General features: G+C 34.2%; 2 protein-coding genes across 6 annotated transcripts; one reads left to right on the forward strand and one right to left on the reverse strand.

Annotated features, from left to right (window-relative positions):
• Positions 1-4,795: 4,795 nt before the first annotated feature.
• On the reverse strand, positions 4,796-6,841 carry LOC123888927. Its single transcript, XM_045938097.1, has one exon. The coding sequence runs from the start codon at positions 6,839-6,841 to the stop codon at positions 4,796-4,798; it is 2,046 nt and encodes a 681-aa protein (XP_045794053.1).
• Positions 6,842-14,697: 7,856 nt separating this feature from the next.
• Positions 14,698-21,261, forward strand: LOC123903183. Of its 5 annotated transcripts, XR_006807853.1 has the most exons (7): positions 14,728-14,910; positions 15,016-15,071; positions 15,579-15,741; positions 16,372-16,423; positions 17,132-17,219; positions 17,468-17,589; positions 17,920-19,472. XR_006807853.1 is itself a non-coding variant. In XM_045953102.1 (5 exons), the coding sequence occupies exons 2-5, from the start codon at positions 16,202-16,204 to the stop codon at positions 17,950-17,952; spliced, it is 465 nt and encodes a 154-aa protein (XP_045809058.1). In that variant the 5' UTR covers positions 14,719-14,910; positions 15,579-16,201; the 3' UTR covers positions 17,953-19,316. The 5 variants fall into 5 exon arrangements, 1 of the variants encoding a protein (XP_045809058.1); XR_006807850.1 differs by lacking the exon at positions 15,016-15,071 and having other exon boundaries at positions 14,698-14,910; positions 17,920-21,261; XR_006807851.1 differs by lacking the exon at positions 15,016-15,071 and having other exon boundaries at positions 16,264-16,423; positions 17,920-19,316.
• The last annotated feature ends 2,850 nt before the right edge of the window (positions 21,262-24,111 follow it).

The raw sequence follows: 24,111 nt of genomic DNA on the forward strand, positions 1-24,111 counted from the left end.
CTCAAAGCACAAGGCCAGATTAGTGGCAAGAGGATTTCTTCAGAAACAAGGCATTGATTACAATGAAGTGTTTGCACCAGTGGCCAGACATGAAACTGTAAGGTTAGTAGTGGCACTAGCTAATATCAGAAATTGGCCTTTATACCAAGTCTGCATTCTTAAATGGTCCTTTAGAAGAAGATGTGTATGTGACTCAGCCTTTAGGTTTTGAGATAACTGGAAAGGAAGATATGGTGTACAAGTCATACAAAGCTTTATATGGCCTAAAGCAAGCACCAAGAGCATGGAACAAAAGAATTGACCGATTTCTTATTCAACAAGGATTTAAGAAATGTACTGTTGAATATGGGGTGTATGTGAAGAATTCAAGTATTTCTGGCTCACTAATCATTTGTTTATATGTGGATGACTTGTTAGTAACTGGTAGTGATTCCAGTGAAATAGAGAAGTTCAAGGCCACCGTGAACAAAGAGTTTGAAATGATTGATTTAGGAAGCTTATTATCCTATTTCTTGGGACTGGAATTTGTAAAAACTAGCAAAGGTATGATTATGCATCAGCAGAAACATGCAATGGAGATACTTGATGGATTTGAAATGAATGAGTGTAAATCAGTTTCAAATCCATGTGATACAAGCTCAAAGCTTGAAGGGTGCAGTAATGAAAAAATGGTTGATTCAACAATGTTCAAATAAATGATAGGATCTTTGAGATATCTATGCAATAGCAGGTCTGACATATGCTATGCAGTAGGTGTCATTAGTAGATTCATGAATTCACCAAGTAAATCACATTTGATAGCTTCTAAGGAAGATCCTAAGGCTTCCTTGCTTAAGAGAGAATACAAAGTATTGCACAACATGTGTCAATCCTGTATCTTTCCAAGGCTTGGTAGTATGGAACGGGTCACTGATAATGACTACATGGTGCTATACCATTGGTTAAAAGGAATTAAGCTTAACTTGCCTTATGTGATCATTCAACACATGATCAAGACTGCTCAATTTGGAAAGAATAAGATTGCCATCCCATATGGAATGATTCTAACCAAAATCTTTAAGGATTTCAAAGTTGATCTTAAGAAAGAACATTCTGAGAATATTTGCCACTCTTTTTCTGTTAAAAACCTTCATCACATGAAAAAGGATGATGATGAAGATGATGAAGCTACTGCTGCTGTTGAAGTTATTTGAAATATTTGGAATTCAATTAAATAGTGGAAGTTTCTAGTGAAAATTTATTTAGTTAAATGTGAAAAATGAAAGGTGTCCCAAAGAATTAGGGTTAAAAATTAGGTAACGCGTGAAAAAAATATTATAAAAAAAATTACAAAACTAATAAACAAATTTTCCTTTAATCGACGAAGATTAGTTAACTAAGAATTTTCTAATGTAAAATTTTCCAATATGTGCAGTGCAAAAATTATGCTTATTATAGGCGCAAAACAATTTTTTTAGCAGCTAAACGTTGATTGACATGCATAAATTAAGAATGTGGATTGACTTATTATAGGCGCATATAACAAAAAAAATAGCAACCAAACATTGATTGATACGCGATTAATTGATAGCAAAATTAAGAATGTGGGTCACTCAATAAGAGATGGAAAATAATTAGGTTTAGGGTTAGCATTTCGGAACAAACTTAGAATATAAGAAATAATAAGAATTAATAATATATAGTAAGAATTAATATATGCAATTAAAAAAATTTGTGATTTCTCATATATTCTAATAGTATATATATCAACGTCTAATGATTAAGAGAATTAAGAGATGAGATTCCTAACTTTAATCACTATATTAATAGTATCACTATATATAATTTTTTTTTGAAAAAATTGAAAATCATTTGATATGTTTGAAATCTGGCACGCAGTGAATACAATGCTGCACAAGATGCTATAGCACACGTTGCAGCAAGACAGTCGCAGAACACAGTAAATAAATAAATAAATTGCAGAATAATAAATAAGACAGGTAGTTGTTAACCAAGTTCAGTGCAACGTCACCTACTCTGGGGGATACCAATCCAGGAATGAATCCACTATAATAGCTCTAGTTCAAAGCCCTCGACCAACACCCGGTACTTGACTTATCACCTAGACACTACCCGTGCAATCCTACCTAAGAACCTCTTAGATAATGAGACCCTGTCCCAAATTCCCTCTAACAACACGTACTATGTTGCTGTCAATAATGATTGTAAGGATGGAGACACTCTCCTAGAAACTAGACCACACTCTTGCTTAAAAGCTTATGAGTGAATCACACAAACTAACTCCGTGCTTAAAAGCTTAGGAGCAGCTTACAACAAACAACACAAACCCAGTCCTAAACTTGCATCAAAACGACACAAGAAAGGCTCACAAAAGACACACACACTCAACCTTAAAAACGCACACTTTTGTAATACAAGGTTTAGAATTCACGAGTTGTAAAGGCTTGAGGCTTCACATATTTATAGTCTTCAATTGTCTTGATGTCCAAGTTAGGTCTTCAGACATGTACAGCTGTAGGAATTGCGGCCCAACCCTAAATTATTTTTAGAAATATAATTCCTGTTGTTCCAAACAAAAAAAAAACGCAAAAATATAATATAATTATATTTTGGGTAAATAATCATTTACCCCCCTGCAAAATAAGCAAATTTTCATTTACCCCCCTATGCAGATTTTTTTTCTGTTTACCCCCCTGCAAAAAATAGATTCCCTCATTTTGCCCCCTAGGTGTACAGCAGGACATGTGACTGTGTAAATCTGCTGACGTGGCTTGTACGGTGGAAAAAATCATTTATATTTATTTTTTAAATTCCATGTCACATAATATATTTAAAAAAAAAATTCCTACAAAAAAAAACGAATTTTTTTTCCCAAAATTAAAAATAAAATTTCCTACAAATAAATTTTTTCCTACAAAATAAAAAAAAAAGATTTCGTACAAAAATAACTTTTTTTGACTAAATAAAAAATTAAATTTTCTTATTTTGTCCCCAAAATAAAAAATTTAACGATTTATTTTCAAATATTCTTTAATTAAAAAAATAGAATCTTTATTTTTGTCTGCATAATTTAGAGTTGCAGATACAGTGCAAGCTAAGGTTGCTGCACAATTTAATATCACATAAGAATTGAAGCATAATTTTGCTTTATTTTTTTTTTGCTGCATAATTTAATATCACATATAATTTTGGTAGAAGAGGAAAACACAAATAAAACTTCTTCTTCTATTTTTTTTTTTTTAATTCAAAGAGATTAACAAAAAAAATAAGGTTTTGTTTTTAAAAATTAAAGATTATGTTTTTTTTCTAATTCAAAGAGATTTGAAAATAAATCTTTAAAATATTTAATTTGGAAATAAACTTTATTTCGGAGTAAATCTTTATTTTGGGAGTAAAATAAGAAAATTCGTTTTTTTTATTTTGGGAGGATTTTTTTTTTTAAAATTCGTTTGTAGGAAAACAAATATAATTTTTAAAATTTTGTAGGAAAAAAAATTATTTGTAGGAATTTTTTTTTTAATTTTGGGAAAAGAAAATAAGAAAATTGGTTCGTTTATTTTGTAGGAAAAAAAAATTATTTTTTATAAAAAAAAATATCTGACGTGGAATTTTTTAAAAAAATATAAATTATTTTTTCCATGTGTACAAGCCACGTCAGCAGATTTGCACAGTCACATGTCCTGCTGTACAGTCAGGGGGCAAAATGAGAGAATTTATTTTTTGCAGGGGGGTAAACAGAAAAAAAATATGCACAGGGGGGTAAACGAAAATTTGCTTATTTTGCAGGGGGGTAAATGATCATTTACCCTTATATTTTTGTTTTAAATAGCATTCCTTCAGCCGACTTCAATAAAACTTGCTGAGCAAGGCTCGTTTTGCCCAGGCGCACGTGCTTGAATATATAATTGAAGCAAATCTTGACTCAGATTTGAAATAAAAATTCTGCACGAAAACAGAGCATCAGTATGCTGTACTATGATGCTACAGCATCTCAGTCCACAGCATCTGGCTGGTTGGCTTTTGCAAAATGTAGCCAATCAAAACACCAACAATCTCCCCCTTTGGCAAATTTTGGCTAAAACAACCTTAGGCCAGTGCATAGAGAGATACAGTCTAAACTTTCCTTCGAGTCAACATAAGCACACAACTAGGAAAGAAAGTAGAACGATGCTAAGCTATTTAAACTTTCCTTCGAGTCAACATACGCACACAACTAGGAAAGAGAGTAAAGAAATTCATCAGATGAATAGATAGCTAGCACGTAAGCATCAGAGGCATGTAACAGCGGAACATAACACATCTTAGCCTCAAAGTACAGATAGAGAGAAATAAACTCTCACATAGTGAATTCAAGATCGGTGAAATAAACTCCTTAAAATTTAAGCAACGCCATAGAGAATAGGAAAAGTAAATTCCTATGTAAACACTTCAGACATGCATATCATAAGTATCATAAGTAGTAGAAAGATAAATTCTACCTACTCCCCCTCAATATATGCATAAACTTTCACTCCCCCTCAAAACATGCATGTAAACCAACATGCTATACTAGATGCTATAGCATGTTTTCATCACATCATGCACACACATATTTTACTCCCCCTTTTTAGCCATAAATTCTGACAAATAAAGTCAGTACCATAGAATAGGAGCAAAACAAAGAACCATAGAATACCAAGTAGTACAAAAGTCACAGGATGTCAGATCATAGAGGATCACATAGTACAGCTTACAAATCATGAGGCCTAAGCCTTCAAAAAATAACATCCAAAATAGAAAAAGTTATAGAAACAGATCATATTGAGGGACTTTCATCAGAGGCCATTTCCTCTTCTACAGTGTCACCACCTGCAAGATCATCATCATGGGAAGCGCCATGGGAAGGACCAACTCCATCCTCATTTGCCTGTGACTGCTCAAGCTCCAAGGCTTGGATTACACCATCTACCAGCTCCTTCTTCTCACCTAGCATTTTACTAACCTCCCTGAGATTAGCAATCATCTGTCTCTTGGTCATACCTGCAGCTGGTTTCTTCAAAGATGCTACAGCAATGTCTGCAGCATGTGTACCTTCCAATAATCTAAAATCCATGGTCAAGGCTGAGGGTCTAGAGACAGGCACATCAGAGTTAGTGCAGATGTCAGGATGTTGAGACAAGATAATACCACAGATCAAAGTGGGAAAGGCTATTGGCATTTTTACAGCAGTAGAAGAGCCATGGAGAATTGTTGCATTAAAAATATGAGTGCCATAATCAAAAACAGTACTGGTACCTACGACATAGATGAATTTGGCCAAACCTGTAGCTACACTGTTGGAGTGTGTAGTGGGGACCCAGTTTGCTGCACCAGTTTTGTTCAGCAGAGCATATTTTGTAGTTAATTTTGCAGCAGACAGTTTTCCAGCTCTTGGCCATATTCTCACTTTGTCACCAGTTATAGTCTTGCATACCTCATTCATAGATATCTCCAATTCAGGTGCAGGAACATCACATCTTCCCAGATGTTGATTGATGATGGCTGGTGAGAAATCAACACATTTGCCCCTCACATACACCTTTAAGTATTCAGGACTTAAAGGGTCATCACAGTCAGCTGGGATGTTTACTAAGAATTCTCTAGTCAATTTATCATAGCATTTACCCAATTCAGATACAGTTTTCATCAGCCCTGCCTCCTCTATCAGATTCACAATGTCTTGACATTTCAATAATTCTTCAGTTAGGTTCCTTTCAATGGCCATTCTTCTTTTGACCACAAATTTCCACCTGTCAACATTCTCAACACAATGAAAGGAGACATTATCAATTGGTACAGATGGGACATTAGGAGCCATTCTTTTTCTCTTGGCAGATTTCTGAGGAGATGCTACAGGAGATGCTTCAGCATCCTGATCCTCCTCATAGTCAGAGTCACTAGAGGAGATAGTTTTTCTCTTCACAGTCTTCTTCTTACTTCCAGAGGGTATAGTGACCTTGCTCCACTGTTTCTTAGGCCCAATTTTAGTTTTGGTGGCTTCAGAAGGAGTGGCTATATCCTTTCCTGTATTACTTCTCAGCCTCCTAGATATACCAGCCCTAGGAGTACTCTTAAATTGGAGGCTTTCAACATCAATAACATTTGGCTCACTTGTATCAGGCACACTCACACTTTCACCCTTATTCTGTGTAGTGACATCAGCAGGGATGGTGGTTTCAGTCCCTTCTTCATGAACAGGAGCCACAGGAGAGTTTGGTGACTCAGGGACTATAGAAGCACTAATATCAACATGTGCTGCAGATGCTGTAGCATCATTTGCAGCATCTAGCCCAGAACCTGCATTCTCATCAACTGTCATTTCTGACTCAAAATTAGCCTTAGAGGTAGCGCCAATACCATCAATAGCAACATCAGGGGTTTTCAAGGAGGTTTCCCCCAATTTCTCAGCAGACCTAGGTTTTTCTAATCCTAGGGTTTCAGTTAAATCCAATTCCAAACTTAAATTCTTCTTACTAGAATCAGATGCTTCAGCATTAACATCAACATTTTGAGTAGCAGGATTGTCAAGGTACAGTTCTCGCATTGTATGAACAACTTTAGGAGTGGATTTCGATTTCTTACCCGTTTGTTTCGAAGCAGATGTCGCACGCGAAGTGGATTGAGTTCGTTTAGAACTTTTCTTTGGTGTTGTCTTCTTCGCTGAGATCTTCTTCCTCTTCGTTATTTCCTCAGGAAAAATTGTTGAAATTGGAAAGGCCACGGTGATTTGTTGAGGAATAGACTCGTATGAGGGTGATGTGGCCGTTTGTGGAGGCAGAGTTTCGTCGTTCTTGGAAGGGGATGGATTCTGAGAACTTGACATGGTGATTGTTGGACTTTGGTGAAGATTTTCGCAAATGGAGTTTGAGAGAGGAAGTTGAGTAGTTAATGAAGAGAGAGAATGGAGAGAAGTAATGTAGCGCGTGAAATGATGAGTTTGAATGGCGTGAAAGGAGAAGTTATGGAAATTTTTGATAACTTTCCTTATTTTGCGTGCACAACTAAATGAGGTGTAGAGAAACACTTCAACTGCACGCTTTTTGTGTTGTAATTGCTACAAATCTTCGCACAGGCAAATACCAAGTTTGCCTCGCAATTTTTCAAATTGAACTGCATCTAGAGCTTTAGTAAAAATATCAGCCAATTGTTCTTCAGTTGAAATATGCTCAAGAGTCACAATACCTTCTTCAACTAGATCTCTAATAAAATGGTGCCTAATATCAATATGCTTCGTCCTGCTATGTTGGATAGGATTCTTTGAAATATTGATGGCACTATGATTGTCACAGTACAATGCCATAGCATCTTGTATCACATTGTTCTCCAGCAACATTTGTTTCATCCATAATAGCTGGGAGCAGCTACTACCAGCAGCTATAGCCGGGTATACGGACCAAGTTCCGCGGGCCGACCCGTTTAACCCGCAGCCCGCATGGACTTAAGACCAATTTTTTTTGGCCCGTTTACATTTTTGCCCGTGTGGGTTGGACCGTTAAAACCGCGGGTTATGCGGGTTAAATCCGCGGGTTCGCGGGTTAGCCCGTGGCCCGCCTTCTTTTTTATATATAATTAATTACAAAATTTATTAAATATAAATAACTTGATCCATGTCCAAATTCAACTTTTTTAACCACAAAAAAAAAAAAAAACTTAGTCTAAACCCTAATTATATAAAGCAACAACACACTCCAATTTTAATCAAGTAGACAACAACACAAAACATCAGGATTCAGACATGTTCTTCTACTTATAATCTTTTGTTCTTTTTCACTATCTTTTACTTTGTCTTAGTTTTATATACATTTGCTAGTATTTAAAAAATGCATGTCCAAATGGGTAGTTATTTTTCTTGGGGGTATTTTCCGCTATTATGTTTTGAATAATTTGGTTACCTTGATGTGATTTAGTTAAGTTGAATCTGTTAATCTTTTTATGTTTTTTTGGGTACATGTAGAAAGTTTTTCTTACTAAAATGGACGGTACAAATATGACGATAAGAATCGGTTGAATTTGATTTTAGTTGCATTACTTACAAAGAGAAGATAGATAAACTCAATGATATCACAAACTTTATTTATTTTTATTTGTTAGTTACAATTTATATGTTATAACATATAAATATTTTACTAATATATTTATTAATAATATATTTTTAATATATTTTTTTAAGCTTTCATTATATCAATATTTTACTAATTTAGTTTATTTTTTGAAAAAAATGATTTTTTATTTTTTTTTGGTAATAGTCCGCGGGTTAACCGTTTAACCCGCGGGCTTATGCGGACCGGACTCGGGCTTAATATTATAACTCGTTTATATTTGCCGACGGGCTTGTTCGCCCCGTTTAATATGCGGGTTTATGCGGGGCGGGTTAAACGGGGCGGGCTAGCCCGCATACCCAGCTCTACCAGCAGCTATGTACTCTGCTTCAGCTGTAGATAAGGATACACAATTCTGTTTCTTGCTGAACCAAGATATAAGATTGTTGCCCAAAAAGAAACAAGCTCCTGAGGTGCTTTTTCTATCATCTGCACAACCTGCCCAATCAGCATCACAATATCCTACTAGCATAGAATTCTCACCATGAGTATACAGGATCCCATAGTCACATGTACCATTCACATACTTCAAAATTCTTTTTACTTGAGCAAGATGACTCATCTTTGGCTCAGCTTGGTACCTAGCACATACTCCTACAGCAAAAGTAATATCAGGCCTGCTGGCTGTAAGGTATAATAAGCTTCCTATCATGCTTCTATAAAGACTTTGATCTACATCAACTCCCTTTTCATCTTTGGTAAGCTTTAAATGGGTTGCTGCAGGTGTTCTTTTATGAGCAGCACTTTCCATACCAAACTTCTTCACTATATTTCTTGCATACTTGCTTTGGGAGATAAAAATAGTATCTTCCATCTGCTTTACTTGGAGCCCAAGAAAGTAGGTTAGTTCACCTACAAGACTCATCTCAAACTCAGACTGCATTTGCTGCACGAAATGCTGTACCATCTCACTAGACATTCCTCCAAAGACAATGTCATCAACATAGATTTGTGCTATTAGAAATTTGCCTTGATCTTCTTTCACAAATAGAGTCTTGTCATTTCCTCCTTTCCTGTAGCCTTGACTAATAAGGAACTCAGTCAATCTTTCATACCATGCTCGAGGTGCTTGTTTTAATCCATATAGAGCTTTCTTTAATTTGTAAACATGATTTGGAAAGCTTGGATCAACAAACCCCTTTGGTTGTTCCACATACACTTCTTCATTTAAGTACCCATTGAGGAAGGCACTTTTCACATCCATTTGGAATAACTTGAATTTTAGAATGCATGCCACTCCTAGAAGTAATCTAATGGATTCAAGACGAGCAACCGGAGCAAAAGTCTCATCAAAATCTATCCCTTCAATCTGTGAGTATCCTTGTGCAACCAGCCTTGCCTTGTTTCTGGTCACAGTTCCACTTTCATCAGACTTGTTCTTGTAGACCCATTTGGTACCAATTACATTTGCATTTTCAGGTCTAGGAACCAAGTCCCAAACTTCATTCCTCTTGAACTGATTTAGCTCTTCTTGCATAGCATTTATCCAGAACTCATCAGTCAGAGCTTCCTTCACATTTTTTGGCTCAAATTTAGACACAAAACAAGCATTAGAAACTAAGTCAAGTGTCCTTCTAGTAGTAATTCCTTGATTGGGATTACCAATAATCAGGTCTGTAGGGTGATTCTTTTGAGTACGAGTAGAAGGTCCTTTCTTTGGAGTAGCAGAGATTTGTTCAGATGCAGTAACCTCTGTATCATTCTTGGATTCATTAGTAGTTTCACAATCTACACCACCTGTTATAGATGCTGTAGCATCTTCTGTATCATCTTCAGTAGTTTCACTTGAGGTGTCATCTATTACCACATTTATAGACTCCATCATGGTTTTGGTTCTATTATTATATACTCTGTAGGCTCTACTATTGGTTGAGTATCCCAAGAATATGCCCTCATCACTTTTAGGGTCCATTTTGGTTCTTGGTTCTCTATCAGACAAGATGTAGCATTTACTACCAAACACATGGAAGTGCTTAACAGTAGGTTTCCTCTCTTTCCATAATTCGTACATAGTAGTTGTTGTTCCAGATCTCAGGGTGACACGATTATGAATATAGCAGGCATTATTCATAGCTTCTGCCCAAAAACCATGTGAAAGCTTCTTTGCATGTAACATTACCCTTGCAGACTCTTGTATAGTTCTATTTTTCCTTTCTACTACACCATTTTGTTGTGGTGTAATGGGAGATGAGAATTCATGTATGATGCCTTCAGAGGCACAGAAGTCAGAGAACCTGGAGTTCTCAAACTCCTTACCATGATCACTTCTGATCCTTAATACAACATTGTTTTTCTCCCTTTGAAGTTGAATACATAGATCTTTGAACACATCAAAGATTTCTGATTTCTTTCTAATAAAATTTATCCAGGTGTATCTAGAAAAGTCATCAACAACAACATATGCGTGCCTTTTACCTCCCAAGCTTTCAGTTTGCATAGGACCCATCAAGTCCATGTGTAGAAGTTCAAGAACTCTGGTGGTGGTAAGATGCTGCAGCTTTGGATGTGGCATCTTGGTTTGTTTCCCAATCTGACAGTCTCCACATATGCTACCTTCTTCAATTTTGAGATTTGGCAGTCCTCTGATGGCTTCTTTAGATATTGCTTTCTTCATGCTTCTTAGATTAAGATGACCAAGCTTTTGGTGCCATAGTTTTACTTCATCTTCTTTAGTGATTAAGCATGTTGACATATTTGCTTCTTCTTGGGGAACCCATAGGTAGCAGTTGTCTTTTGATCTGACACCTTTCATCAAAATCTCACCTTCGTTATTTGTAACCAAACATTCAGACTTGGTGAAGTTTACTTTCATTCCTTGGTCGCATAGTTGACTAATACTTATCAAATTTGCAGTCAATCCTCTTACTAACAACACATTGTTTAGTTTAGGCAAGCTATTACTTCTGAGCTCCCCTATCCCAACAATTTCTCCTTTTGCACCATCACCAAAGGTTACAAAGCTGGTTGAATAAGACTTTATACCAACAAGAAATTTACTTATTCCGGTCATGTGTCTTGAACAGCCACTATCGAAGTACCAGTCTTCCCTTGATGAAGCTCTAAGTGATGTGTGAGCAATCAGAGCAGTAGTCTCTTCTTCAGGTTGAGTTGTATCACTTTTCTTCTCATTTTCACCTTTAGGTTTCCATTCTTGTTGAGTAGAGGCAGTTGTGGAAACAGGTTTATGCTGAGGACGTCTGTTAGGGTACCCATATAGTTTGTAGCAGTAAGGCCTTATGTGCCCTTTTCTACCACAGTAATGACATCTCCAAGCATGGTGTTTTCTTCTATTTCTTGACATGGAATGCTGCTGATGATGCTGCGGCTTTTGATAAGGCATCCTTTGCTTTTGAGTTTCTCTAGAATCCATGTACATGAGGTCAGGACTATATTTTTTGAATTTGTTGACATTCTCATAGCTAAGCCCAATATTCCTAGGCTTTCGAACATTTTTCTCTAAGATTTCCTCTAGTTGACCATCAGCCTTATGAAGTTTGTCAAGATGCTCATCATCTTTATACAACATGTCAGAGAATTTTCTCAGCCGCCAAATGTCAGCATTTAATTTTTCAATGACTTCCTTAGCTTCTTCAAGATCAGAGGATAGATAATTTACCTTCTTTTGAAGTTCCTCCATTTTTGAGATATTCTCAAATTTTTCTGCTTTTAACTCATTGATGGTTACCTTTTGTTTCTCAATAACCCTGCAGATTTCAAGATCAAAGGATAGATAATTTACCTTCTTTTGAAGTTCCTCCATCTTTGAGATATTCTCAGATTTTTCTGCTTTTAACTCATTGATGGTTACCTTTTGTTTCTCAATAACCCTGCAGATTTCTTCACTCTTAAGACAAAGTTCCTTGTAGGATTCAGCAAGCTCTTCATAGGTTACCTCTCCATCATCAGATTCTGTATCAGATGTAACAATACCTGTTAAAACTGAGATATGTTTAGCAGTTACAGATGCTGTATCATCTTCTGAGTCATCATCCTCAGATCAACTGACAGTTAGCCCTTTCTTTGTTCTCTTATGATATGTTGGACACTCAGGTCTGATGTGACCATATCCTTCACATTCATGACATCGAATGTTTCTGTTTAAGCTTGATTTTTCCACACTTTTTGGTTTTCCTTGATTTTCATTGCTGCGCATAGTGCCTGGAGCATTGTTTTTGAAATTTGATCTGGGTCTCTTATCCATTCGTTTCAGAACTTTGTTGAATTGTTTTCCCAATAACACCATGGCCTCAGAAATACTCTCATTAGATTCTTCTTCATCCTCCAGTTCTTCTTCATTATTTTTAGATGAGAAGGCAATGCTCTTATTTTTCTTTTCACTTCTTCCATTTGCAACACTTTCATAAGTTTGGAGTGATCCAACCAGTTCATCCAGCTTCATCTGAGATATGTTTTTGGCTTCTTCCATAGCTGTGACTTTCATATCAAATTTCTTTGGAAGTGATCTAAGCATTTTTCTTACTAACTTTTCTTCGGGAATTTTCTCCCCCAAAGCATCAAATTGATTATCATAGTCTAGAATAGTCATATGAAAATCTTGAATTGTTTCCTCCTCCTTCATACGTAAATTTTCAAACTGAGTAGTAAGAATCTGTAATTTAGACATTTTTACCTGAGGAGTACCTTCATGAACAGTTTCAAGAATCTTCCAAGCTTCCTTTGCTGAGACACATTTTTTGATCAGTTTGAAGATGTGTTTGTCTACCCCATTGTATAATGCGTATAATGCTTTTGAGTTTCCCAAAGCAAGCTCATCCTCTTCTTTAGACCAGTCCTCCTCAGCTTTTAGTTCAAGTGTTGGCTTTCCATCCTTGTCCATGACCACAGGGGGGTCCCATCCTTTCAGAACAGCCTTCCAAGTTTTGCTATCCATAGATTTTAGGAAAGCAATCATGCGTGATTTCCAATAATCATAGTTGGAGACACCAACTAGAAGCGGTGGTCTGCTTACAAGCCCTCCTTCTTTTTCCATGTTGCCAGACATTCTCCCTGGAGCTCACCCTATAACCAGAAAGGGTGCCTGCTCTGATGCCAATTGAAATCTGGCACGCAGTGAACACAATGCTGCACAAGATGCTATAGCACACGTTGCAGCAAGACAGTCGCAGAACACAGTAAATAAATAAATAAATTGCAGAATAATAAATAAGACAGGTAGTTGTTAACCCAGTTCAGTGCAACGTCACCTACTCTGGGGGATACCAATCCAGGAATGAATCCACTATAATAGCTCTAGTTCAAAGCCCTCGACCAACACCCGGTACTTGACTTATCACCTAGACACTACCCGTGCAATCCTACCTAAGAACCTCTTAGATAATGAGACCCTGTCCCAAATTCCCTCTAACAACACGTACTATGTTGCTGTCAATAATGATTGTAAGGATGGAGACACTCTCCTAGAAACTAGACCACACTCTTGCTTAAAAGCTTATGAGTGAATCACACAAACTAACTCCGTGCTTAAAAGCTTAGGAGCAGCTTACAACAAACAACACAAACCCAGTCCTAAACTTGCATCAAAACGACACAAGAAAGGCTCACAAAAGACACACACACTAAACCTTAAAAACGCACACTTTTGTAATACAAGGTTTAGAATTCACGAGTTGTAAAGGCTTGAGGCTTCACATATTTATAGTCTTCAATTGTCTTGATGTCCAAGTTAGGTCTTCAGACATGTACAGCTGTAGGAATTGCGGCCCAACCCTAAATTATTTTTAGAAATATAATTCCTGTTGTTCCAAACAAAAAAAAACGCAAAAATATAATATAATTATATTTTTGTTTTAAATAGCATTCCTTCAGCCGACTTCAATAAAACTTGCTGAGCAAGGCTCGTTTTGCCCAGGCGCACGTGCTTGAATATATAATTGAAGCAAATCTTGACTCAGATTTGAAATAAAAATTCTGCACGAAAACAGAGCATCAGTATGCTGTACTATGATGCTACAGCATCTCAGTCCAGCATCTGGCTGGTTGGCTTTTGCAAAATGTAGCCAATCAAAACACCAACAATGTTATTGAGACTCATTAAAATTAACGGTTTATGAATTTTTATTAAATACCGTTAATCTTTATGATATTCAACAATATATCAAATGATTTTTAATTTTTTTAAATTTTTTTATGGATGATCTATATAATATAAACTTGCAATCCAACGATGGATTTTGTAAAATTTATATTCGTTATAATAAAATCGGTGACTTGTGCACCATATACCATATGGTGCACTTGTGCATGTTAGCCAAAACCATATTATTAATCTTTATTTTTAATAGTAATTTTTTATTAGTTCTAATGATTAATGATTAAGAAGATTAAGAGATCAGATAACATTCCTACCTTTAATTAAGAGAAATGATATTTGTACAATCATTTTTTGACAACTTTTGAGACAACTTTTTCTCTCATACTCACATTATCTTTTTACTTTCTCTCTTTATTACTTTGATTTTTGTGTCAACACCTACTTTCATTTATAAATTTATGTTTGTCCCAAAAGTTATCACTTAATTAATCACAATTGAAATAGATGGTCCCGGTGGTTAAAACAACTATTTAGTAGTAGTATAGTACAATCCAGAAAAATAGTTTCTGTTTTAAGAGAAGAGAGAAACACAATGTAACCCTAGTCCAATTCACCGTCACACTCAAGGTCCTCTCCACCGTCACGAAAAGGAATCACCTTGCCACCGTCATGAATGAAGGAACTCGCCCAATCACGAAAGAAATCGCTCAATCGCGAAGAAATCAGACGAATTTAATTTTGGTGAAGTCATTATCCCTTTTCCCCATTTCTTTTTCCATCAATTATCAATTCTCGGAACATGAATGTTTAGCCTATTTTTCTGCTGTGTTTTTGTACAACTGTTAGGTTTTTGGCAACAGCTTTGGGTGTTTCTAGTTCCAAAATTGAATCTTGTTTCTTGGGTACGAGCACAAATTTGTTTGCATTGTTCTAGTTTCAAAAAACCAAAAATTAAGAGAAAATAAGATCGCCATCTTATAATAACATAGCAAAATTAAATCTTGTTGATGATATCTTGAAATCTAAAGATAATTCAAGTTGAAGCTTAAGAATATGCTTTGAGTTGGTTTCTGTTTGATTTTGAGTAATCTAAAAATAAAATGTTTTTGTTGATGGTTAAGTAAAGACCAAAACTTTGTGATGTACTTGTCATGTAAAGAACAATACATTTGTATCAGAGAAAAATGTTAAGTATTGCTTTTGTGAGTTGTGCTTGTATTTTATCTATCTTAGCCTTGTGTAAGTATTGGTTTCATTCAAATTTATTTCAAATTCTAATCCATTTTTTGTGAGTTGTGTTTGTATTTTATCTATCGTAGCCTTGTGAATATGCTCCCAATTTATCCTGTGTTTTATCTTTTCACAAGGAAAGTTCCATTTTCTTATATTTATTTGCATGGATTCATCAGGGATTCACAGGTGACTTCACTGTTTTTGTGCATTTTGTCCACTGAGCGATTGACCTCCAACAAGGCATCCACAAACAAATTATGGAACACTGACAAATTTGTGCTGCAAAACTTGCCTAAAGAGAATAATATATCTGCTTGGGAGAATATACTCACTTATAAGGTTAGATCAATCTTAGCACCCATATGAGATAGATTGGTAGTTTTTTTCCTGTTTTTTGAATAACCTGTTTGCAAAGATGGTGGTTAACGCTTTGTAAATCTCTTGTTTCTTGAAACATTTCTTGTTCCAATAAAAAATTGTTTTATTTTTATTTTTGATAAAAGTCAAAATACATCAAGATGAAAGGAAAACAAAATTACAAAGAACAGAGGACAAGGAATACTTCTCTCGATTAAAGTACAAAACAAAAAATAACAGAAAAATTTATGGTAATCAGAAGATAAAACACCCGCTTATATCCCAAATCTAGTGTTACACAACAACTTATAAGTACTTGCATAGTTTAAGGTTTGGCTATGCTGGAATTTTTATTATAGTACTTTCAATTTACCGTAGCATTGTGATTTTAGCATAAGAAATTTAGTTAATATTGTTTCTCCTTTTCATTTTAGTTCAACATATGTGTATCTATAATTGTTTTACATTTTCTCTTAACCAATACTTTCTATTTACTGTTCTCAGTTTGACACTAAAGACTAATCTTCCTTTACCAGAGTGTTGGGTGGTAAGGCAATTTTGTTTCACCACCTTCTTGAAGCTTTTACTTATCAGTATTTTATGTTCCTGTAGACAAGGTCAAAGGATGATTGAGTTGGTATCAAAACGTTTGGCTACATTAGAGGTATGGTAGTTGTAGTGTTGTATTTGCATACAATTTTGTAACTAGTTTTTTGTTGTTGCGATTAACTGCATACTAGGTAGACGAACTTTGATTGGATTGTTTCAGTGGTGGACTTGATTTTATTGACTTGTGTGTTTCACTTATGTATGCGGGTCATGAGTGTGGAGCTTATGCAAAAAACAGTTTTGGAAATTTGTATGCTCACAAGAGATTATGTCTTTTTTTATGTTCCCTCTTTCTATTTACCTTGCAATTAATGTTTTCTCTCCTTTGTTATGATTGATGGTCATCAGCAAATGGCAAATAGCATGAAATTATCAGAATGATTTTTTTCTAGGAATATGATTATTGTAGTGATCCATTTCTGAATGCATTTACTTCATTATTCCATTTTATGTAACCTCTTTTTTTGTTGATTATGCCTGTTTTTATTTCCGACCACCTGCAGGGCTGATGATTAAAGTGTGTAAATGATTAGCTTATGAATAATATGATAGCTTTTCAATACATGGTTTATGATCATTTTGACAGAAGTCATTCTCCCCTTCCCAGTTCCCAACACACTTTCCAGTTCATGTGGCTGTTAATTGAATTCACCGTATAACTATAAATTGATATACTGTAGTATTCTATTACTACCTTCATTTAATTTATCATTAGTTGTGTTCAAGCTGAAGAAATGAATTTTACTATTTTCTTCTCTTTCAGAGAAACCATAGAAAGCATATGTGCATATCAATGGAATTAGTAGCTGCTGTTCTTGGAGACCATGGACAGCATCCTCATGAAGACTATGGTAAATTCATGTTATTTTAAATAGTATAGTGTTTTTAGATTCATTTGAAAAACACATTCCAAATTTCAAAATACATTACAAATTGGAAAGTAAAATTCATATCGTTATCTACAAAAGGATGACTTTTACCGTGTCAACAAAGTTAGCCCAAATTTTATGTATAAAATAGTCTTAAATTGGTTTTTGGAATTGTGTGATGTAGTATTATTTCCTATCATATATTCAGTGACATTTCTTGCTCTGAGCAGTAGTGGTTACAACAGTTACTGAATTGGGCAATGGAAAGCCAAAGTTCTATTCTACTCGTGATAATCTCTTTTTGCATAAAATGGCGATTACCAACAAATCACGTGTGGTTGTTCTCAACAAGGTGAACACTTAGTATTTAAATAGGCGTTCTTTATTATTCAACTTCTATAAATGACTCAAGTATGATATCATTTCTTTTACACCTGCTATCTTCAAATAATTTGATATACTGAAATTAATTAGTGTTACATTAGATTTAGAAACACTAAATATCTATTGTTTTATGAAATGTGTAATTATTATGTGATTAAAATCTGATTGATTGGTATTCTATTTATTAAGTTCTTAAAGATTTCTGGTTTGTGAGATCAGCTTTTTTTTGTATATAGTAATATATAATATAATATAATAGTAAAACTTTTTGATTGAGAGAACCTTTATGTAAATGTAGAAAATCAGCCTCTTCCTTCTTTGCTGCCTATGATGCCTAATGCGAGGAAGGTACTGCAACTTCTGTATGCAGGGCTCTTGATGAAATTGAGGACGTATCTATACCAGGTATGAATGTTAAGTTATCACTATTTATTTAACTTGACATTGTGTCTCATGCTCCACATATATGAAGAAATGGTATTTGATAGAAAATGATTTTTTATTTTATTTTAAATGAAAATAGAAAGCCTACTTTGTTTTAAATTCTATGAAATAGACTGACCTGATGGAAAAAATAGAATGACCCTGATGGAAAAAATAGAATGACCCTGATGGAAAATATATGGTATTTGAACCTATACGGTTCGATAAATGGGAGGATGTTGATACTGTGACCCTTAATGGAATGAAAATAGAAAGCCTATTTTGTTTTAAATTCTATAAAATAGAATGACCCGATGGAAAAAATAAAATGTCCCTGATGAAAAATATATGGTATTAGAACCTATATGGTTCGATAAATGGTAGGATGATGATACTGTGACCCTTAATCGAATGAAAATAGAAAGACTACTTTGTTTTAACTTCTATATAATAGAGTGACCCGATGGAAAAAGAAGAATGACCCTGATGTAAAAAATAGAATGTACCTGATGGAAAATGTATGGCATTTGAACCTATACGGTTCGATAAATGGGATGATGATGGTACTGTGACTCTTAATCGAATGAAAATAGATAGCATGCTGCCTACTTTATTTTAAATTCTATGAAATCGAATGACCCGATGGAAAAATAGCACGACCCTGATGGAAAAAATAAAATGTCGCTGATGGAAAATATATGGTTTTTGAACCTATACAGTTCGATAAATGGGAGGATGATGTTGCTGTGACCCTTAATCGAATGAAAATAGAAAGCCTACTTTGTTATAAATTCTATGAAATAGAATGACCCGATGGAAAAAATAGAATAACACTTATGGAAAAAATAGAATGTCCCTGATGGAAAATATATGGTATTTGAACCTACACGGTTCGATAAATAGTAGGATGATGGTACTGTGACCCTTAATCAAATGAAAATAGAAAAACTACTTTGTTTTAAATTCTATAAAATAGAATGACCCGATGGAAAAAATAAAATGTCCCTGATGGAAAATATATGATTGTACAGTGACACTTAATCGAATGAAAATAGAAAGCCTACTTTGTTTTAAATTCTATGAAATAGAATGACCCTGATGGAAAAAATAGAATGACCCTGATGCGAAAAATAGAATGTCCTTGATGGAAAATATATGGTATTTAAACCTATACGGTTCTACAAATGGGAAGATGATGATACTGTGACCCTTAATGGAATGAAAATAGAAAGCCTACTTTGTTTTAAATTCTATAAAATAGAATGACTTGATGGAAAAAATAAAATGTCCCTGATGAAAAATATATGGTATTAGAATCTATATGGTTCGATAAATGGTAGGATGATAATACTGTGACCCTTAATCGAATGAAAATAGAAAGACTACTTTGTTTTAACTTCTATATAATAGAATGACCCGATGGAAAAAGAAGAATGACCCTGATGGAAAAAATAGAATGTACCTGATGGAAAATATATGGCATTTGAACCTATACGATTCGATAAATGGGATGATGATGGTACTGTGACTCTTAATCGAATGAAAATAGATAGCATGCTGCCTACTTTGTTTTAAATTCTATGAAATCGAATGACCCGATGGAAAAATAGCATGACCCTGATGGAAAAAATAAAATATCGCTGATGGAAAATATATGGTTTTTGAACCTATACAGTTCGATAAATGGGAGGATGATGTTGCTGTGACCCTTAATCGAATGAAAATAGAAAGCCTACTTTGTTATAAATTCTATCAAATAGAATGACCCGATGGAAAAAATAGAATAACACTTATGGAAAAAATAGAATGTCCCTGATGGAAAATATATGGTATTTGAACCTACACGGTTTGATAAATGGTAGGATGATGGTACTGTGACCCTTAATCGAATGAAAATAGAAAAACTACCTTGTTTTAAATTCTATAAAATAGAATGACCCGATGGAAAAAATAAAATGTCCCTGATGGAAAATATATGATTGTACAGTGACACTTAATCGAATGAAAATAGAAAGCCTACTTTGTTTTAAATTCTATGAAATAGAATGACCCTGATGGAAAAAATAGAATGACTCTGATGCGAAAAATAGAATGTCCCTGATGGAAAATATATGGTATTTAAACCTATACGGTTCTACAAATGGGAAGATGATGATACTGTGACCCTTAATGGAATGAAAATAGAAAGCCTACTTTGTTTACAATTCTATGAAATAGAATGACCCGATGGAAAAAATAGAATAACCCTTATGGAAAAAATAGAATGTCCATTGATGGAAAATATATGGTATTTGAACCTATACGGTTCGATAAATGGTAGGATGATGGTACTCTGACACTTAATCAAATGAAAATAGAAAGTCTACTTTGTTATAAATTCTATGAAATAGAATGACCCGATGGAAAAAATAGAATAACACTTATGGAAAAAATAGAATGTCCCTGATGGAAAATATATGGTATTTGAACCTACACGGTTCGATAAATGGTAGGATGATGGTACTGTGACCCTTAATCGAATGAAAATAGAAAAACTACCTTGTTTTAAATTCTATAAAATAGAATGACCCGATGGAAAAAATAAAATGTCCCTGATGGAAAATATATGATTGTACTGTGACACTTAGTCAAATGAAAATAGAAAGCCTACTTTATTTTAAATTCTATGAAATAAAATGACCCGATGGAAAAAATAAAATGTCTCTGATGAAAAATATATGGTATTTGAACCTATACGATTCGACAAATGAGAGGATGATGATACTGTGACCCTTAATGGAATGAAAATAGAACGCCTACTTTGTTTTCAATTCTATAAACCAGAATGGCCCGATGGAAAAAATAGAATAACCCTTATGGAAAAAATAGAATGTCCCTTGATGGAAAATATATGTTATTTGAACCTATATGGTTTGATAAATGGTAGGATGATGGTACTCTGACACTTAATGAAATGAAAATAGAAAGCCTACTTTGTTTTAAATTCTATTAATTAGAATGACCCGATGGAAAAAATAGAATGACCCTGATGGAAAAAATAGAATGTCCCTTGATGGAAAATATATGGTGTTTGAACCTATATGGTTCGATAAATGGTAGGATGATTGTACTGTGACCCTTAATAGAATGAAAATAGAAAAACTACTTTGTTTTAAATTCTATAAAATAGAATGACCCGATGGAAAAAATAAAATGTCCCTGATGGAAAATATATGATTGTACTGAGACACTTAATCGAATGAAAATAGAAAGTCTATTTTGTATTAAATTCTATGAAATAGAATGACCCGTTGGAAAAAATAGAATGACCCTGATGGAAAAAATAGAATGTCCCTGATGGAAAATATATTATATTTGAACCTATACGGTTCGACAAATGGGAGGATGATGATACTGTGACCCTTAATGGCATGAAAATAGAAAGTCTACTTTTTTTAAATTCTATAAAATAGAATGACCCGGTGGAAAAAAAAGAAATAACCCTTATTGAAAAAATTGATTGTCCCTTATGGAAATTATATGGTATTTGAACCTATACGGTTCGATAAATGATATGATGATGGTACTGTGACCCTTAATCGAATGAAAATAGAAAGACTACTTTGTTTTAAATTCTATATAATAGAATGACCTGATGGAAAAAAATAAAATGTCCCTGTTGGAAAATATATGATTGTACTGTGACACTTAATGGAATGAAAATAGAAAGCCAACTTTGTTTTAAATTCTATGAAATAGAATGACCCGTTGGAAAAAATAGAATGATCCTGATGGAAAAAAATAGAATGTCCCTGATGGAAAATATATGGTATTTGAACCTATACGGTTCGACAAAGGGGAGGATGATGATATTGTGACCCTTAATGGAATGAAAATAGAAAGTCTACTTTGTTTTAAATTCTATAAAATAGAATGACCCGATGGAAAAAAAAAAAGAATAACCCTTATGGAAAAAATTGATTGTCCCTGATGAAAAATATATGGTATTTGAACCTATACGGTTCGATAAATGATATGATGATGGTACTGTGACCCTTAATCGAATGAAAATAGAAAGACTACTTTGTTTTAAATTCTATATATTAGTATGTTTGGATGGAAAAAATAGAATGACCCTGGTGGAAAAAATATGGAAAATATATGGTATTTGAACCAATACGGTTCGATAAATGGGATGATGATGAGATGATGATGGTACTGTGACTCTTAATCGAATGCAAATAGAAAGCCTGCTGCCTATTTTGTTTTAAATTCTATGAAATAGAATGACCCGATGGAAAAATAGCATGACCCTGATGGAAAAAATAAAATGTCGCTGATGGAAAATATATGGTATGTGAACCTATACGGTTTGATAAATGAGAGGATGATGTTGTTGTGACCCTTAATTGAATGAAAATAGAAAGCCTACTTTGTTATAAATTTTATGAAATAGAATGACCCGATGGAAAAAATAGAATAACCCTTATGGAAAAAATTGAATGTCCCTGGTGGAAAATATACGGTATTTGAACCTATACGGTTGGATAAATGGTAGGATGATGGTACTGTGACCCTTAATCGAATGAAAATATAAAGACTACTTTGTTTTAAATTCTATAAAATAGAATGACCTGATGGAAAAAATAAAATGTTCCTGATTGAAAATATATGATTGTATTATGACACTTTATCGAATGAAAATAGAAAGCCTACTTTGTTTTAAATACTATGAAATTAAATGACCCGATGGAAAAAAGAGAATGTCCCTGGTGAAAAATATATGGTATTTGAACCTATACGGTTCGATAAATGGGATGATGGTGATACTGTGACCCTTAATGGAATGAAAATAGAAAGCCTACTTTGTTTTAAATTCTATAAAATAGAATGACCCAATGGAAAAAATTGAATAACCCTAATGGAAAAAATAGAATGTCCCTGATTGAAAATATATGGTATTTGAACCTATACAGTTCGATAAATGGTAGTATGATGGTACTGTGACCCTTAATCGAATGAAAACAGAAAGACTATTTTGTTTTAAATTCTATATAATAGAATGACCCGGTGGAAAAAATAGAATCACCCCGATGGAAAAAATAGAATGCACCTGATGGAAAATATATGGTATTTGAACTTATACGGTTCGATCAATGGGATGATGATGGTACTTTGATTCTTAATGGAATGAAAATAGATAGCCTGCTGCCTACTTTGTTTTAAATTCTATGAAATCGAATGACCCGATGGAAAAATAGCATGACCCTGATGGAAAAAATAAAATGTCGCTGATGGAAAATATATGGTATTTGAACTTATACAGTTCGATAAATGGGAGGATGATGTTGCTGTGACCCTTAATCGAATTAAAATAGAAAGCCTACTTTGTTATAAATTCTATGAAATAGAATGACCCGATGGAAAAAATAGAATAACACTTATGGAAAAAATAGAATGTCCCTGATGGAAAATATATGGTATTTGAACCTACACGGTTCGATAAATGGTAGGATGATGGTACTGTGACCCTTAATCGAATGAAAATAGAAAAACTACCTTGTTTTAAATTCTATAAAATAGAATGACCCGATGGAAAAAATAAAATGTCCCTGATGGAAAATATATGATTGTACAGTGACACTTAATCGAATGAAAATAGAAAGCCTACTTTGTTTTAAATTCTATGAAATAGAATGACCCTGATGGAAAAAATAGAATGACCCTGATGCGAAAAATAGAATGTCCCTGATGGAAAATATATGGTATTTAAACCTATACGGTTCTACAAATGGGAAGATGATGATACTGTGACCCTTAATGGAATGAAAATAGAAAGCCTACTTTGTTTACAATTCTATGAAATAGAATGACCCGATGGAAAAAATAGAATAACCCTTATGGAAAAAATAGAATGTCCATTGATGGAAAATATATGGTATTTGAACCTATACGGTTCGATAAATAGTAGGATGATGGTACTCTGACACTTAATCAAATGAAAATAGAAAGCCTACTTTGTTTTAAATTCTATGAATTAGAATGACCCGATGGAAAAAAATAGAATGACCCTGATGGAAAAAATAGA

Source organism: Trifolium pratense, linkage group LG1 (assembly GCF_020283565.1).
Source record: "Trifolium pratense cultivar HEN17-A07 linkage group LG1, ARS_RC_1.1, whole genome shotgun sequence".
NCBI lineage: Eukaryota > Viridiplantae > Streptophyta > Magnoliopsida > Fabales > Fabaceae > Trifolium > Trifolium pratense.